This window comes from Diuraphis noxia, unplaced genomic scaffold (assembly GCF_037042655.1).
Source record: "Diuraphis noxia isolate RWA-SAM2 unplaced genomic scaffold, SU_Dnox_SAM2 contig0005, whole genome shotgun sequence".
Lineage (NCBI taxonomy): Eukaryota > Metazoa > Arthropoda > Insecta > Hemiptera > Aphididae > Diuraphis > Diuraphis noxia.
In genome coordinates, this window is record NW_028301715.1 from 24,802,772 (window position 1) to 24,819,837 (window position 17,066).

A 17,066-nucleotide genomic window follows, 5' to 3' on the forward strand; every position below is an offset into this window, starting at 1 on the left:
CATTAATGGTCCTTCGGGCCGGATCCATCAGTTTTTACATCCATTCGCATCGACTCGTACACAAGTGCTTTCGATACCTGCAGAATTACACAAGTAAATTTACATGCGGCGCTCGAAATGTTTAGTTCCGTACGTGTAGTTACGCTCGCGTAGTTATCGTTTCCTTCGCCTATAACACATTCGCATCGTGGTAATATACATTCACAATGGATCTTAAGACGCTCAAAAACAAAGGCAAACTCATTCTGAAAAAACGAGAGAAGCTGACCGAAGACGTGGTTAATCGCTATACAGATGAGGAAGCTCAACTTCAGTTGAACTTACTGGAAGATGCTTTCAGTAAGTACAACGAAGCCTACGATTTGAAAATAGTGGAAGCCAACGACGAGGAGATCGACAAGCTCATAGAGGATTTAGAAACGGTCAGTGACTACTATGTTAAAGCTAAGGGTAAATTAACAGGTCGGTTACATGAACGGACAGCTGCGACAAGCGTGTCTGAAAAAAGTGAAAACTCTAACAATACACTTAGACTGCCACCGATTAATATACCTACATTTGAAGGGGATTTCGATGATTGGTATCCATTTAAAGACCAATTTATCTCCATCATCCATTCTAACTCCTCTATCGACAACACACGTAAGATGTACTACCTCAAGTCGAGCCTGAAAGGTGCAGCAGCTCAAATCATCGAATCAATGGCAACTATTGGGGACAATTACCTAGAAGCGTGGACACTCTTACTAAATAGGTACGACAACGAACGCCTAATTGTACAGAGCCATGTTCAACAACTACTGACACAAACCGTTCATCAAACGGAAACCGCCGTGGGCCTAAAGTCATTACTTGACAGCACAAACAAACATTTAAGAGCACTATCAGTACTACAACAACCAGTAGACAAGTGGGATGCTATCATCATCGGCATCGTTGCGACACGTTTGCCTACAGAAGTAAGAAGATGTTGGGAAATCGAGTCTGCGTCTTATCCTGAAATACCTACATGGACAAAACTTAAGAGATTTATTGAGAATCGATTACAAGCCTTGAATATGTTACAATACAAACCAAGCACTGTAAGTAATGTTATCAATGCTGGTAAGACAAAACAGTTCGTTAGAACTACAGCGCATTTGGCTACTGATAGTCAAACCAACAATCAGTGTTCAATATGTACACAGAACCACATCATTTACAAGTGCAATACGTTTATGAAGTCGAAACCCAGTGAAAGATTGAATTTAGCAAAAAAGGCAAAAATATGTTTTAATTGTTTGCGCACAACACATGGTGCGAATCAGTGCACAAATGAAAAGACTTGTAAAAACTGTGGTTTAAAACACCATACACTATTACATTTGGACATAAAAAGGGTCAATACACCAGAGGGTGAAAATACTACAAGTGATCAGGAAAAGGAGCATGGATTTCTAAGTACAACATCTCATCTAGGAGCGGCACACCCTACCACGTCTCAGAATGTCATATTATCAACAGTATTAGTACATGTGAGTGGCAAGAATGGTCGAACAGTGTTATGCCGAGCACTACTAGATTCTGGATCACAATCACATTTTGTCACATCGTCTTTGATAACAGACCTAGGTATTAACAGAACAAAAACACGTGTGATTGTCAACGGTATCTCTTCAGCAGAGACGACTGTTACCGAGATGGCCGAGTGCACAGTGACGTCCCGCTTAAACCACAAGCAGTATCAAATCACTGGCTTGGTAACACCACGTATTACTGTTAACTTACCTGTCGACAAACTGGACACATCAAACTGGCATCATTTACAAGGCATACAATTGGCCGACCCTACATTCCATTTACCAGGAAAAATTGACATGCTCATAGGAGCTGAATTCTTTTATGATATTCTTCAAGATGGCAAACATGTTGGACCAAAGGGTACTCCTACATTACAGAATTCAAGGTTTGGTTGGATCGTGGCGGGTTGCAGTAACAAAATAATAAAAGATGATCTCGCAAATATTACTACAAATGTTATTACATGTTGTACCACGTATCAGCAACTTGAGAAACAAATTGAAAATTTCTGGAATATAGAAGAAGTGCCTAGAGTGACAATTATGTCAAAGGAAGATCAACTCTGTGAAGAGCACTTTCTTAAAACATTTAAACGCAACGAAAATGGACGTTATGTTGTTCGATTGCCGTTTAAGGAGACTCCACATTCTATGAACAGTTCATATGACATTGCTGTACGAAGATTAGCTCAGGTGGAGAGGTCTCTTATTCGAAATCCGTCGGTGTACAACCAGTATCGTGAGTTCATGATTGACTATCTTCGACAAAATCACATGGAACCTGTGCAACCCACTGAAGACAGTCCGGTCATCTTTCTACCTCATCATCATGTTTCACGTCCCTCAAGCGTCACTACCAAATTGAGAGTTGTATTCGATGGATCTGCTCTCATCTGTAATGGAAAATCATTAAACGACATGTTACATCGAGGTCCTAAGCTACAAAGAGACATTGTAAGAATTATCACTAGATTTCGAATGCACAGATATGTTTACACTGCTGACATACGTCAGATGTTTCGACAAATAAATATACACTCCAATGATCAGTGTTATCAAGGCATTGTGTGGCGAAATCACCCATCAGAACCAATAGAACAGTTCAAATTGAAAACTGTCACCTATGGTTTAATAACTTCTCCGTATCATGCTCTCCGTACACTAGCTCAACTAGCTGTTGATGAACAAGTGAATTATCCAGAAGGATCCACAATACTTAAGAATGACTTCTACGTTGATGAAGTCATGTCAGGATGTAACGACATCAATGATGCTAAAGCCCAAATACAGCAGTTGATTGACCTTCTTCATCAAGGTGGGTTTGATTTGAGAAAGTGGGCCAGCAATACACCAACCCTTTTAGAAAATATTCCAGCTGAACACCAATCGTTGCAGATCTCAATGCCCGAGCAAAACAGTGTGTCTGTGTTGGGAGTTTCATGGAACACTATAAGAGATACCTTTTCATTTAAAGTAGAACCTCTACCATGTTTGGAACGCATCACTAAACGCGAATTATTAAGTGAAATTGCACGCACTTATGACCCATGTGGATGGCTTGCGCCACTTATAATCGTCGCCAAGATACTCATGCAACAATTGTGGCAGACTGGTACCGAGTGGGATGATCCTGTGCCTAACCAACTACTTGAACATTGGATCGCTCATCGGACATCATATAACCATTTACAACATTTTGAAATCCCACGCCATGTTGGTAACGTCTTAGATTGCCAACAAGGTTGCTTCTTACATGGATTCTCCGACAGCTCTGAACGTGCATATGCAGCTGCTATCTATATCGTTTCAAATAACACTGGACATTTACTGGTGTCAAAAACAAGGGTTGCACCATTAAAAAGGATTACCATACCTAGACTGGAATTATGTGGTGCTACATTATTAGCACAACTGATGCACTCATTGATGGAATCATTCCAATTAAAAATTGATACAATAACAATGTGGACAGACTCCACAGTCACATTACAGTGGATACAAAGTGACGCCAACAAATGGACCACTTTTGTATCCAACCGAGTGAGTCAAATACAGTCATTAGTTCCGAGAGCTGAATGGCGACATGTACGTTCTGCAGACAACCCTGCTGACCTGGCATCCAGAGGAGCTTCTGGTGATCAACTCGTAAATGACCATTTGTGGTGGCATGGACCCAGCTGGCTGTCTGAAAAGGATAAGTGGCCAAATGTCAATTCAAAAACTAAAACGGTTTCAGATGCAACTGAAGAGTTAAAACATTTACCTACTATCACTGTATCACTGTTGGGCAATATTGATCCAATAGGGCAAGACCTATTGATGAAATGCTCAAATTATGAACGCCTCAACCGCATAGCTGCTTACATCTATCGGTTTTGTTACAATTGCAAAACACCAAAGCGGCTGTCAGGACATATTACTGTGCCAGAATATAAACAAGGAGTACTTTTCTGGATCCGTATTGCACAACACTATGCATTTAGCGATGAAATGAAACGAATCAAGTCATCCAAACCAGTTGCGACAAATAGTGTGTTAGCTAGTCTTGATCCTTTCATTGATAATGAAGGTTTGCTGCGCGTTGGTGGAAGACTTCGGCATGCTAACATATCTTATGGTCAGAAGTATCCGATTTTGTTACCTAAAAATCATCCATATGTATATTTAATTATAAAACATGTTCACTTATATTACTTACATTCTAGTCTCGAAGTAACTATGTCAGTGATTCGACAAAAATATTGGTTGATTCACTGTCGCAGCACCATCAAGAAAGTCATACATGACTGTATACCATGTGTACGTTCTCAAAAGGAACTGTGTCAACAAATCATGGCTGATCTCCCGGCAGCTCGTGTTACCATGGCTCCTGTCTTCGCTCGAGTTGGAGTTGACTTTGCTGGGCCAATAACAACCAAACCTGTTGGAGTACGTACACGCACAGTTACAAAGTCATACATCGCACTATTTGTGTGTATGACAACAAAATCAATACACCTGGAAGTGGTGAGTGACCTAACTACGGAGGGATTTATTGCCGCTCTCAAACGCTTTGTTAGTCGTCGTGGGTGTCCATCTGACATCTATTCTGACAACGGTACTAACTTTGTGGGTGCAAATAATAAATTAAAGGTTCTGTATAACTGTCTTTCCAATAATGAATTTCAAAAATCAATAACTACACATTGTGTTTCTAATAACATAAATTGGCATTTCAACCCACCAGCATCCCCACATCATGGTGGTTTATGGGAGGCCAATATAAAAAGTACTAAAGTCATCCTCTATAAAAACATGGGAAACATTGTATTTACCTTTGAAGAACTCAATACAGTATGTTGTCAAATAGAAGCTATATTGAATAGTCGACCTTTGTGTGCACTTGTTGACGGTACTGTATTGACACCCGGCCACTTCATTATTGGACGTCCACTGTTAGCTGTTCCTGAAGACGACATCGGGCCTATTGTCAACCATCGAAAGCGCTGGAACATTTTACAAAGAATCACCCAGACTTATTGGAAACAGTGGTCAAATACTTATCTGAATAATCTACAACAACGATCCAAATGGCGCAAACCTCAAGATGATTTGGCTGTAGGCGATATAGTCATACTACGTGACACTGGAACACCTTCTACTCAATGGCCCATGGCGCGTGTAGTCGAAGTGTTTCCCGATCCTGCGGACAATCATGTACGAGTTGTACGCATACGCACCTCAAAAACTGAACTCATACGTCCTATTACAAAACTAGTCAAACTTCCTATTGAACATTGAGTTCCTACATTTCTATTAAATATTATGTAACATGTATTATATAAAGTATTATGTTTTGTTAATTTTTTTTTAAGCTCATTTATATGTTTCATATTATGTTATTGTTTTGAGACTATTGCTCAAGGTGGGCGGTGTTTGATAAAACTTTGTTATTACTTATTATCATATCTTATCATGTACTTTATATCAGTTTTATTAACTATATAATTTTAAGGTTATGGTTATATTTTATAGTAGCTAGTACGCGCTCATTTTTTTGATTAGATGTCATACTGTTTCACTTTTTTCATACAAAAATATACAGTCCACACTCGACATTCAACAGAACAAAACCTCATGTTCTTTCTTACACTCATATACCTTTTTCTATAAACAGATTCATTATTTACTTTATAACACATAGGTTCTCTTTTTCTAAACCAAAGTGGATATTTTAATTTTTTTTGTAAATTTAGATTTGTATGATGAGGGACAGTTGAATGAATCTTATAAGTTTCCTCAAAGTCGATTGAGCATACGTAAACTGAACTACGTAAATTTCAATCTATTTTAGTTTAATTTGTGATCCTCTGGAGACAGTGGTTGTACAACGTACAAGTATAACTATTCAAGTTAACTATTACTCATTAGTCTTGATAAGTTAAATTAGCCTGTTCGAACATCGGAACAACTTCACGTCGCGCCGATATTATCGGCGGGTGCTATCGTGCCGTCGGCGTTGAAGTTCACCGAGCACCCTACCCCTCCTACATCGGTAGACAACTCGTCGCGAGTTAGGACAGATTCGCCGGCCGGTGCTGTCTGTTTTCCGCGGTTGAGACTGACGGACCATTTTCCTCAGCTCCCGCCGACTACGCCAGCGTGCTTGGTTCTCATTTTTGGCTAACGTGTGTCTTATTATTATAATTTCTACCACGTGTCACCTGGTGATCGGTCGCAGCATATCTTGTATATATTATACAAATAATATACACATATACCCGTACTTATTACTCTCTGCGGAGATCGCACAGTTGTGTACCGCGTGCGCGGTGCTGGAGTCACGGTCACTCAAATTCATATTTCGCCATCAGCCCTGGAGCTTCCTGTCCCGTGACCTGCCTGCCTGGGAAGTGTACCACCCGTTGCCGTCACTTATTGCCATTCAATCAGGATATATTATAGCTCGTCGGAGTGGAGACGTGCGAATGTCGCTGTCAGCCGTCAGGTCGTAACATTATTGATTTGTATTCATTCTTAATTTATCGATTATTATATCATAATCATTGTAACGATATATTTATATTTTGTATGATCGACCACTTTGGTCTGAAAGTGTATTATTATAGTATTGTGTATTATTCAGTATTCTTAAGTATATATATTGGGGCGCCCGCTAGGTAGAGCTTTTTTTATGTATTATATATTATAATCATGTCACGATTTTGATATATATTATTACTATTATATTTGTATGAGTGTACACACACATACGTGGTTAATTGTATTTATAAATATTGTGTATTCATTTGGTGACCCGAATCCCTAACGCCGCAAGTCGATATAGCCAACCGCCGAACTTGTAGGAGCTATCTCGGCGATCAACATTTTGGTAGCAGAGCGTGGTTTTTCCGACCTATTGGGGGGTCCAGTTAGCGGTGTATTTGGGATTCGTTAGTGTTTCCACGTGAATCGACTTTGTGTTGCGTACAGTGTTTAGGAGGTTGGTTATTATAGAATTGTTACACCACCGAACACCGAAGGTATATCGGGTTTACCCACTGACCTCGTAATTAATTGTCACGGACACGGTTGTTAGTCAGTATAATTATAGTGCTAGTGTACTTATCACCGTCATGGGTGACGATAAAGAAATTGAACGTATTACACGTATGGCCGCGCGTGCTGTGGCAAAACGAACCGCGGTTATCTCGCAGATAAAGTCTATACACTCGATGGCATTGCGTGTATCGGGTGATGCAAGTTTAGCATCAACATTCTCTGTCCTTGCTGCGGATTTAGATTCACTATGGTCTCAATTTAAGAGCGAAGACGAGTCTGAATTAGATTGCCTATTAGTGTTAGATAAAATAAATGATTATTCCACTGATCTATCGAGTGAAGTGAGGAAGTTGATAGGTGAAGCTAAGGCGGTGGCCACCAGTCTCATCCCCACAGGTGCGGAGGCCATTGACCTGTCATACATAACCAAGACAGTACCCGCAACAGGCGCCATGACAAATAGCGGTGCGGCGTCTACCTCCAGTACACCCTCATTCTCGCGTCTACCGGAGATCCCGTTACCGTCTTTCGACGGAGACTTTCGTTATTGGCCTACATTTCGAGATAGGTTTTCGGCACTGGTGGACTCGCGTTCTGATGTATCAAATATCGATAAGATGCATTACTTAATCAGTTGTTTAAAAGGTGCAGCGGCCGACGCTGTTCGCGGTATACCAGTATCTGCGGATAATTATAGTTTAGTCTGGTCCACACTGTCTGCTCGTTTTTATCGACCACGCCTAGTGGCTACGTCTCTGGTCGATAAGTTGTTGCAAACGTCATATATGACTCAGGAATCTCACCGAGAACTTAATGAATTTGTTAACTCGTTTACAGGAAATATGTCGTTACTAAACGCACTGAAGATACCGGATTTAGGGTCGTTTATATTATTTTCTATTGCGTTTCGCGCGTTGCCGGTGCCCACTCGGAAGTTGTTCGAATCAACCACTACGTCAGAGTATCCGTCCGTAGCCCAACTGTTAGAGTTCGTCCAGACTCGCGTATCGGTTTTAGAACTCGCAGGTGAGCCGCGTAAAAAGTTAGGTGCCACTACGTCGACAAATGTCGGTCAACCGGCACATCAGTCGCGTAAGGTGGGAGAACGATTTGTAAAGGCGGAGGGCTTCCGACCTGTTCCCACTTCATTAGTTACGTCGGATTCGAACAAAGGTTGTCCATGTTGTGCGGAGCATCATAGTTTGACAGCTTGCGCGCGGTTCAAGTCCTGGTCTGCCGACGCGCGGGCGCGGTGGACGCAAGATAAGCGCCTGTGTTATATTTGTTTTAGTAGTAGCCATTGGGCACCAAAGTGCAAGTCGAAAAATCGTTGCCGTGAGTGTTCGCGTAGGCACCACGTCCTGCTTCACCCTCCCGCTACAGGTGCCGTTGAAGTCGCTGATACCCCCTCTCATACACCTTCTCCGGATACATCCGTGTGTGCCGCCGCGTTACAGCCGCCGCAATGTGAATCGTCCGCCGTATTATTAGGCACAGCGTTAGTGCATGTACGTGATCGTTCGGGTACCTGGCAAACAATGCGTGCGTTGGTTGATAGTGCATCACAGATAAGCGCAGTGACAGGTGATTGTGTTAGCCGTTTAGGTTTAAAATGTGAGCGGTGGACCACTCCGATTAGCGGGTTAGCGGGAGTGCCGGTTGTGAACGTTCAGGGCCGCGTAAATCTTGCGGTGCAGCCACGCTTCGCAAATGAGCCCTTACTTGACGTAAACGCTTGGATTTTGCCATCTATTACGGGAGACTTGCCGCGAGAGACGCTTCCGCGTGAACTTCTAAATCACTACTCAAACCTCGCGTTGGCTGACCCTATGTTTAATGTCTCGTCGTCAATCGACTTGTTGCTAGGCGGTGACGTATATGCTGCAGTTATGGATGGGCGGAAGGTGACTATAAGTAGTACTCTCCCTGCAGCATTTAGTTCCATTTTCGGATGGATTTTGATCGGCCCCCTGTCTCATGAATTTACGCATCCACACCAATCTTTACTCGTGTCGTTGACCGTTTCGCTAGAAGGGTTAGTAGAAAGATTTTGGCAAGTGGAGGAGCCCGAACCTGCCCCCGTAATTTTTACCGATGAAGGACGTTGTGAACGGATATTCCGTGACCAACACGTACGTTTGCCTTCGGGCCGATTTTCGGTGCCGCTTCCGTTCCGCGCACAAGTGTCCGCCGACGCATTTTCCGGTTCACGTGACATAGCTGTGCGCCGGTTCGAATCTCTCGAACGCAAATTGATAAACAACTCGAAACTTAAATCATTATATGATCAATTTATGTCTGATTACATTTCATTGGGGCACATGTCGGTTGCCGCGTCACCGGGTCGGTACTTAATTCCCCACCACGCAGTATACTGCCCTGAGGTGGACGATAGTAAAATTCGAGTAGTATTTGACGCCTCCGCGCGTGGCTCTCGCGGGCCGTCGTTGAATCAGGTCTTGTTGCCGGGCCCTAAACTGCAGTTAGACATTATCGACGTATTAACTCGTTTCCGGGTCCATAAATATGCGTTTACAACTGATATATGTAAAATGTATCGGCAGGTGTTAATTTTACCCGAGTACAGGCAGTATCAACATGTATTATGGCGCGCGTCTCCACATGACGAATTAATTGAGTATGAATTAAACACTGTCACATACGGTGTAAATTGCGCACCTTATCTCGCGCTGCGTGTGTTACAGGTTATTGCGCGAACTGATTGCGATACCTGCGAGCCGGTACAAAATGCACTAACACGCCAAACCTATGTTGACGACATCTGCGACGGCGCAGATACGATCGATGATGTAGTAAAATTACAATTAAATTTAATTTCGATTCTTAAAAAATCGGGTCTTGAGTTAAAAAAGTGGGCTTCTAACACTGATGTCATTTTGGACGCCGTTCCGGTCTCCGACCGTGTAAGCAAACCGACATCGTTTGACGACGTCGACGGTTATGGAACAAAAGTTTTGGGGTTGGAGTGGCACCCGGGCGGTGACTACTTTTGTTGCGCGCTTAATGTTGATAAACCACCAGTACTTACAAAACGAGGTATCCTATCCCTCGTGGCGCGTATTTTTGACCCGCTAGGTTTTTTTGGACCGGCGGTTTTTATGGCAAAAACTGTTATGCAGCGGACGTGGCGGCAAGATCTATCATGGGATGATCCCCTACCGCTGGACATTCGCGATGAATGGGTCGCGTTCGTGTTCGACCTGCCGTCGCTAAGAGATATAAAAGTACCACGCTACATCAGCGCGAGCAGTGGGGCACCGTGTTACCTGTTAGGTTTCTGCGACGCGTCGTTGCTCGGGTATGCCGCAGTAGTGTACGTGCGGATGCACGACGCGCCGGCGCACCAGTCAGTTTTTTTACTCGGGACCAAAACTAAATTAGCGCCACTGAAATCGATATCCGTACCGCGCTTAGAGTTAAACGCTGCGTTATTGTTGGCCCGTTGGCTAGGGCGCCTCCGTAACGTTCTGGAGCCGCAGCTTAACGTGGTTGGAGTCCGCACGTGGTCAGACTCCATGATTGTGTTGTCTTGGTTGAATGTGCCCCATGAAGCTATAAAACCTTACGTGTCAAATCGCGCATTTCAAATCCAATCGTTGTTGCCTGGTTGTAATTGGCAATACGTAGAGTCTCAGTCAAATCCCGCCGATTGCGCGTCGCGCGGTCTAATGCCGTCGGCATTAGCACGTTGTAATTTGTATTGGCAGGGGCCGCCTATCGCGTATGCAGATCCGTCGGAGTGGGTCACCTCTCCGCCACTGATACCTTTGAGTGAACTTCCCGAGATCAAGCCAATTTCTTGCGCTGCCCATATCGTCACGACACCCACTGAGTGGTTTGAACGTTTTTCATCATACGACCGATTGCTACGTGTAGTAGCTCGGATGTTGCGTTTTGTTGCCCGTGTGCGTAATAAGGCTCCACGCACATCACCTTTCCTACACAAATCTGAACTTGATCGCGCTGTGCAGGTGTTGGCTATCGAGTCGCAGCGAGTACATTTTGCCGTGTTACATCACGAGTTGTCTAATGGCCGTCGGATATCATCTAAGTCGATGGCGCGCCTGTCCCCGTTTATTGATACAGACGGCGTAATTCGCGTGGGAGGTCGCTTGAGACATTCTTTGTTGTCCTACGATTGCCGGCATCCGATATTATTGTCGAAACGGTCTGTTTTTGCGTTTTTGTTGTGCCGCCGGTGGCATTTGATCACATGTCACGCCGGCCCCCGTGTTTTAGCGGCGCTTATTTCACGGCAGTTTTGGATAGTTTCGTTGAGGTCTGTGTTACACCATGTATTAACTTCATGCGTTGTTTGTGCGAGGTTTGATGCTAAACCGCCATCTCCGTTCATGGCTGATCTACCGGCAACGCGAGTTCAACCTCAACGCCCGTTTTCCTACGTAGGGGTGGACTATGCCGGCCCATTACAAATGCGCGAACTTCGATTGCGTAAATCGCGTGTGTACAAGGTATACATCGCCGTATTTATATGTTTTACAGTGAAGGCCGTTCACCTCGAGGTGGTGTCTGAGTTGTCGACCGATGCGTTTCTGGCCGCATTTGACCGTTTTGTGGCACGCCGCGGTCTGCCGAGCGATATATATTCTGATTTCGGTACCAATTTTGTGGGGGCCGATAAGCAATTAAAAAAGTTAATCAACAGCCCTGAAAGTCAGGTCGCTATTGCCAACTCACGTTCTGCGTGTGAATGGCATTTCAACCCACCCAGCGCTCCTCATTTCGGGGGTCTGTGGGAGGCTGCGGTGAGGTCGACAAAGCGTCTACTTATACGGTGCATGGGTACACATATTTTCACATACGAAGAGTTAAATACAATTTTGTGTCGGGTAGAAGCTGTCCTCAATTCCCGCCCACTCACACCGGCCTCTACTGATCCGCACGACCTAGACTGTTTGTCTCCGGGACATTTTTTGGTAGGTCAACCGCTGCTCGCTGTTCCCCCTCGATCAGGCCCTGACACGGGTCGTACTTTAGTTAATCGTTGGAAATTGTTAGACCAATGCCACCAGTCATTTTGGCGGCGCTGGTCATTGGAATATTTGACCACCTTACAAGAAAGGTCCAAGTGGACTACTCGTACGCCTCCCATCAACATTGATGACATGGTAGTTGTCGTTGATAACCAGAGCCCGCCCCTTGCCTGGCGTTTAGGACGCGTCGTCGAATTATTACCCGGTTCGGACGGCCACGTTCGTGTGGTTCGTGTACTCACCCGTGCTGGCACTATAATTCGTCCTGTAGTTAAATTAGTACCGTTGCCTTCTGGTAAGTAGGTGGATAATATTTATAAAAAAATAATAAAAGTAATATTAAAAAAAAAAAAAAAAATAGTGATATGTAATATTTATTTGTCCAGTTATATATGTATACTTCCGAACGAACACTGTGCGATGTGACTTGAACCCATATAAACCGTTAGGACCTACTCCTGTGTTTTTTTTTTGTTTTTTTTTTTTTTTAGCTTTATGGCTTTCATTGAGCTACATAGGTATATGTTTTTGTAGGTGTTCGGGACTAAGGTGATGCCATAATGAATTTTTATTTAATGTCGAATTTATATATCTTATTTATTTATTTTGTATTGTATCTATTATATTTAATGTATTTATTGTAGACCGCGCCTACCACTCCACGTCTATACTACACGTCGAAGGCAAGTTCCTGTTCTCACTTATGGATGGTGAGGCAAAGCTCACCGGGGGGGAGGATGTTCGAACATCGGAACAACTTCACGTCGCGCCGATATTATCGGCGGGTGCTATCGTGCCGTCGGCGTTGAAGTTCACCGAGCACCCTACCCCTCCTACATCGGTAGACAACTCGTCGCGAGTTAGGACAGATTCGCCGGCCGGTGCTGTCTGTTTTCCGCGGTTGAGACTGACGGACCATTTTCCTCAGCTCCCGCCGACTACGCCAGCGTGCTTGGTTCTCATTTTTGGCTAACGTGTGTCTTATTATTATAATTTCTACCACGTGTCACCTGGTGATCGGTCGCAGCATATCTTGTATATATTATACAAATAATATACACATATACCCGTACTTATTACTCTCTGCGGAGATCGCACAGTTGTGTACCGCGTGCGCGGTGCTGGAGTCACGGTCACTCAAATTCATATTTCGCCATCAGCCCTGGAGCTTCCTGTCCCGTGACCTGCCTGCCTGGGAAGTGTACCACCCGTTGCCGTCACTTATTGCCATTCAATCAGGATATATTATAGCTCGTCGGAGTGGAGACGTGCGAATGTCGCTGTCAGCCGTCAGGTCGTAACATTATTGATTTGTATTCATTCTTAATTTATCGATTATTATATCATAATCATTGTAACCATATATTTATATTTTGTATGATCGACCACTTTGGTCTGAAAGTGTATTATTATAGTATTGTGTATTATTCAGTATTCTTAAGTATATATATTGGGGCGCCCGCTAGGTAGAGCTTTTTTTATGTATTATATATTATAATCATGTCACGATTTTGATATATATTATTACTATTATATTTGTATGAGTGTACACACACATACGTGGTTAATTGTATTTATAAATATTGTGTATTCATTTGGTGACCCGAATCCCTAACGCCGCAAGTCGATATAGCCAACCGCCGAACTTGTAGGAGCTATCTCGGCGATCAACATAGCCTAAATTTAGCATCCATTTTTTTTATGAGTATAGCTAAACAAATATAAAATAATAAATATTTTAAATCTTTATGATAGCATTCATACCTAATATTTCGTGATGCATATTTTATAATATTTTTATAATGCGGTGGTAATCATGATAAATTTAATTTAATTTAATTTATCATGGTGGTAATCACTAATCAGTACCATTAGTACCATACTGCAGGCAGGCAGCAGCTGCACTTTAGTTGACTAGTTGCTGAATTTATAACCACAGAATCTATTCTGTGTTATAACTTATAACCACTGCAGTGGATTGTGATAACACTGATAACTATAAATTGTCCTGTGGTTGTGATTGTACTCTCAGTGGAGAATCTATTGTACATAATAATAATATGTTTTCTTTGTGTAAATAGTTGTGTACACTACACTGTACCAAACAGTGTGACCTTGACGGGCTACCCAGCGTTTTATCAATTTTTTTTTTATTGATATTTCCGATTTACGAATTTTCGTCGACGTCATTTATATAGCAATATTGAATATAGTTTACCTAGACAGTCCTGGCTACAACTGGCTAGTACTATAGTAGTGTACACTTAGTTGTGTCTTACTCTCTATCACGGTGATTCGGCGTATGACTAAATTCTTTCTCGTTCGCATCTAAGTAAAAGGACTCGGATTCGTTACGCGAGGAAAGATAATAACAATCAATAACGTACTTACAACGCTGTCTAGTGCGGTAACAGTTCCTCGTCAATCGTTTTTTTTGATTTCGTGTTTTCCGAGCCCATCCGATCGGAGCTTCTACCGTACACACGGCGTCCAGTCAGGACACACAGCGTGTCTTTAGCGCGTCATATTATATTATTTTGATTAATAAATAACTATGGACGAAGAATATGACTGCATCGTGCTGGGCACCGGCCTCAAGGAATGCATCCTGTCCGGTATGCTGTCGGTTTCTGGTAAGAAAGTGTTGCACGTCGATCGCAATAAGTATTACGGCGGTGAGTCGGCATCGATCACGCCGCTGCAGGAGTTGTTCCAGAAGTTCGGCGTGAAGGAGCCAGACGAGAAGGAGCACGGGCGCGGCCGCGACTGGAATGTCGACCTAGTGCCCAAGTTCCTCATGGCCAACGGTTTGCTAGTTAAGCTGCTCATACACACGGGCGTGACGCGCTATTTGGAGTTCAAGTCGGTCGAGGGCAGCTACGTGTACAAGGGTGGCAAAATTTACAAGGTGCCGGTCGACCAGAAGGAAGCCCTGTCGTCGGATTTGATGGGAATATTTGAGAAGAGGCGGTTCAGAAATTTCTTAATATTCGTTCAAGACTTCCAGGAGAATGATCCAAAGACATGGAAGGATGTCAACCCTCAGCAAATGTCTGCCTATCAGCTGTACACCAAGTTCGGTTTGGACAAGAACACTCAAGACTTCACTGGTCACGCTCTGGCTCTCTATCTGAATGATGACTATATCAACGAACCCGCTGCCAACTTGATCAAACGCATCAAGTTGTACAGCGATTCTCTTGCTCGTTACGGAAAAAGCCCGTATTTGTATCCCTTGTACGGGCTTGGAGAACTGCCTCAAGGTTTTGCTCGGCTCAGTGCTATTTATGGTGGTACTTACATGTTGAATACTCCTGTTGATGAAATCGTTTTTGAAGGATCGAGTGTAGTTGGTATAAAGAGCGGTGGTGTTGTCGCTAAGTGTAAACAAGTTTTTTGCGACCCATCCTACGTAAAAGAAAGAGTGAAAAAAACTGGTCAAGTAATCCGTTGCATTTGCTTATTGAATCATCCTATACCAAACACCCGTGATGCACTTTCTACTCAGATCATAATTCCACAGAACCAGGTCAACCGCAAGTCTGATATCTATGTTTCGTTAGTAAGCAACACCCATCAAGTGTCTGCACAAGGATGGTTTATTGCTATGGTTTCTTCCAAAGTTGAAACTAGCAACCCAGAGTTGGAAATCAAGCCCGGTTTAGACTTGTTGGGACCTATCAAACAGAAATTTGTATCCATTTCTGATTATTATGAACCTATTGACGATGGAAAGGATAGCAAAGTATTTATTTCAAAGTCGTATGATGCTACATCGCATTTCGAGACAACATGCTTGGACGTTTTGGATATTTACAAACGAGCAACTGGAGAAGAATTTGATTTTTCAAAAATTAAACTGGAAAGTGAAGATGTCTAAAAATTTTCAAAGTTGCATTTTTATCATTTATTATTATTTTATCTCAATGAGAAATTGTTTCTATTACATATTATCTCGTAATCAATTTATTCAGTTAATTGCCAAATATTGATCTAAATTTTTTTTGTGGATTGAAAATGTCATTGCTGTAAAATTATGAAAATTTTTCCAATGGGTGATGTAGGTGCCTAAATTTAAGAATATTATTGTAGAAATAACTTATTAATTTAAAACAACATTCATCAACAACCCTTTAGATAATCATAAAAATATTTAACATATATAAATATTATACAACTTTTTGTAATTATTATTTTATTTCTATCATTTTATTCTTTTTGTAAAAAAATGTTTATTATAAGTTGTACCTGTTTTTTTTTTTTTATGTTGTTTTTACATTATTGGCATTATCACGTAATTGTGTTAACGGGTGATTTACTTTATGTATAAAAAATTTCGTGTTGTCAATATACAATTTTAATAAACCTACAAAAATTATTATTTTTGTCCACTTTTGAGTCACATTAGCCATTGTGCACTAGTATGCATAATATTGTCCAGCTTCAAATGGTAATTTTAAATTATTGTTCTATTAAAATTAACAAAAATGTACAGTTTTTTAATTTTGTTACTATTCCGTACAGATATTTTATTAAATCGTTAGTATAACACTGATGTCAACATGATATTAAATATAAAAAGTAGTGTCTTAACAACTTTAATGAAATTGTGTTTGTAATAGATTCAAGTTAGCTAGTGTGTTCATATTTATTTTATGTTAATGAATTTGGTATATTTTTTGTTGATTTTGTAAGTGAGGTGACGCTCTGAAATGTCATAATTCATGGTAAAGCGAAAACTAGTAGTTAAAAGGCAGTAAAATAAAAACTAAATACAATTTTAGCTGAATTATGTAATAATGTCTTAAGAGAGCATCAAGTCATGCTAGCTGATACCAGTCGTATTCTGTGAACTCATGATTAAGAATAAGTCAATATGTTAAAACATAATGTAGATGTGTCGTAATATTAAATTCAAATAATGTTTATTTTATTTTGAAGGATAATATTT

General features: G+C 41.8%; 3 protein-coding genes across 3 annotated transcripts; all 3 read left to right on the top strand.

Moving 5' to 3' along the window:
* Positions 1-206: 206 nt before the first annotated feature.
* LOC149055120 (uncharacterized) lies at positions 207-5,339 on the top strand. Its single transcript, XM_089229506.1, has one exon. It carries the CDS (start codon positions 207-209, stop codon positions 5,337-5,339), a length of 5,133 nt encoding a protein of 1,710 aa, XP_089085632.1.
* A 1,835-nt stretch (positions 5,340-7,174) lies between these two features.
* LOC107172662 (uncharacterized) lies at positions 7,175-13,088 on the top strand. Its single transcript, XM_089229507.1, has 2 exons — positions 7,175-12,410; positions 12,760-13,088. The coding sequence occupies exons 1-2, from the start codon at positions 7,175-7,177 to the stop codon at positions 13,086-13,088; spliced, it is 5,565 nt and encodes a 1,854-aa protein (XP_089085633.1).
* Positions 13,089-14,279: 1,191 nt separating this feature from the next.
* Gdi (GDP dissociation inhibitor) lies at positions 14,280-17,048 on the top strand. Its single transcript, XM_015516747.2, has one exon. It carries the CDS (start codon positions 14,670-14,672, stop codon positions 15,993-15,995), a length of 1,326 nt encoding a protein of 441 aa, XP_015372233.1. The 5' UTR covers positions 14,280-14,669; the 3' UTR covers positions 15,996-17,048.
* The last annotated feature ends 18 nt before the right edge of the window (positions 17,049-17,066 follow it).

What these genes read in the sequence shown, in the direction of transcription:
- LOC149055120 (XM_089229506.1), top strand. Translation starts at nt 207, where the DNA reads ATGGATCTTAAGACGCTCAAAAACAAAGGCAAACTCATTCTGAAAAAA.
- Gdi (XM_015516747.2), top strand. Translation starts at nt 14,670, where the DNA reads ATGGACGAAGAATATGACTGCATCGTGCTGGGCACCGGCCTCAAGGAA.
- LOC107172662 (XM_089229507.1), top strand. Translation starts at nt 7,175, where the DNA reads ATGGGTGACGATAAAGAAATTGAACGTATTACACGTATGGCCGCGCGT. An exon ending in ATTAGTACCGTTGCCTTCTG is followed by an intron (nt 12,411 to 12,759) that starts GTAAGTAGGTGG and finishes TATTTATTGTAG; the next exon opens with ACCGCGCCTACCACTCCACG.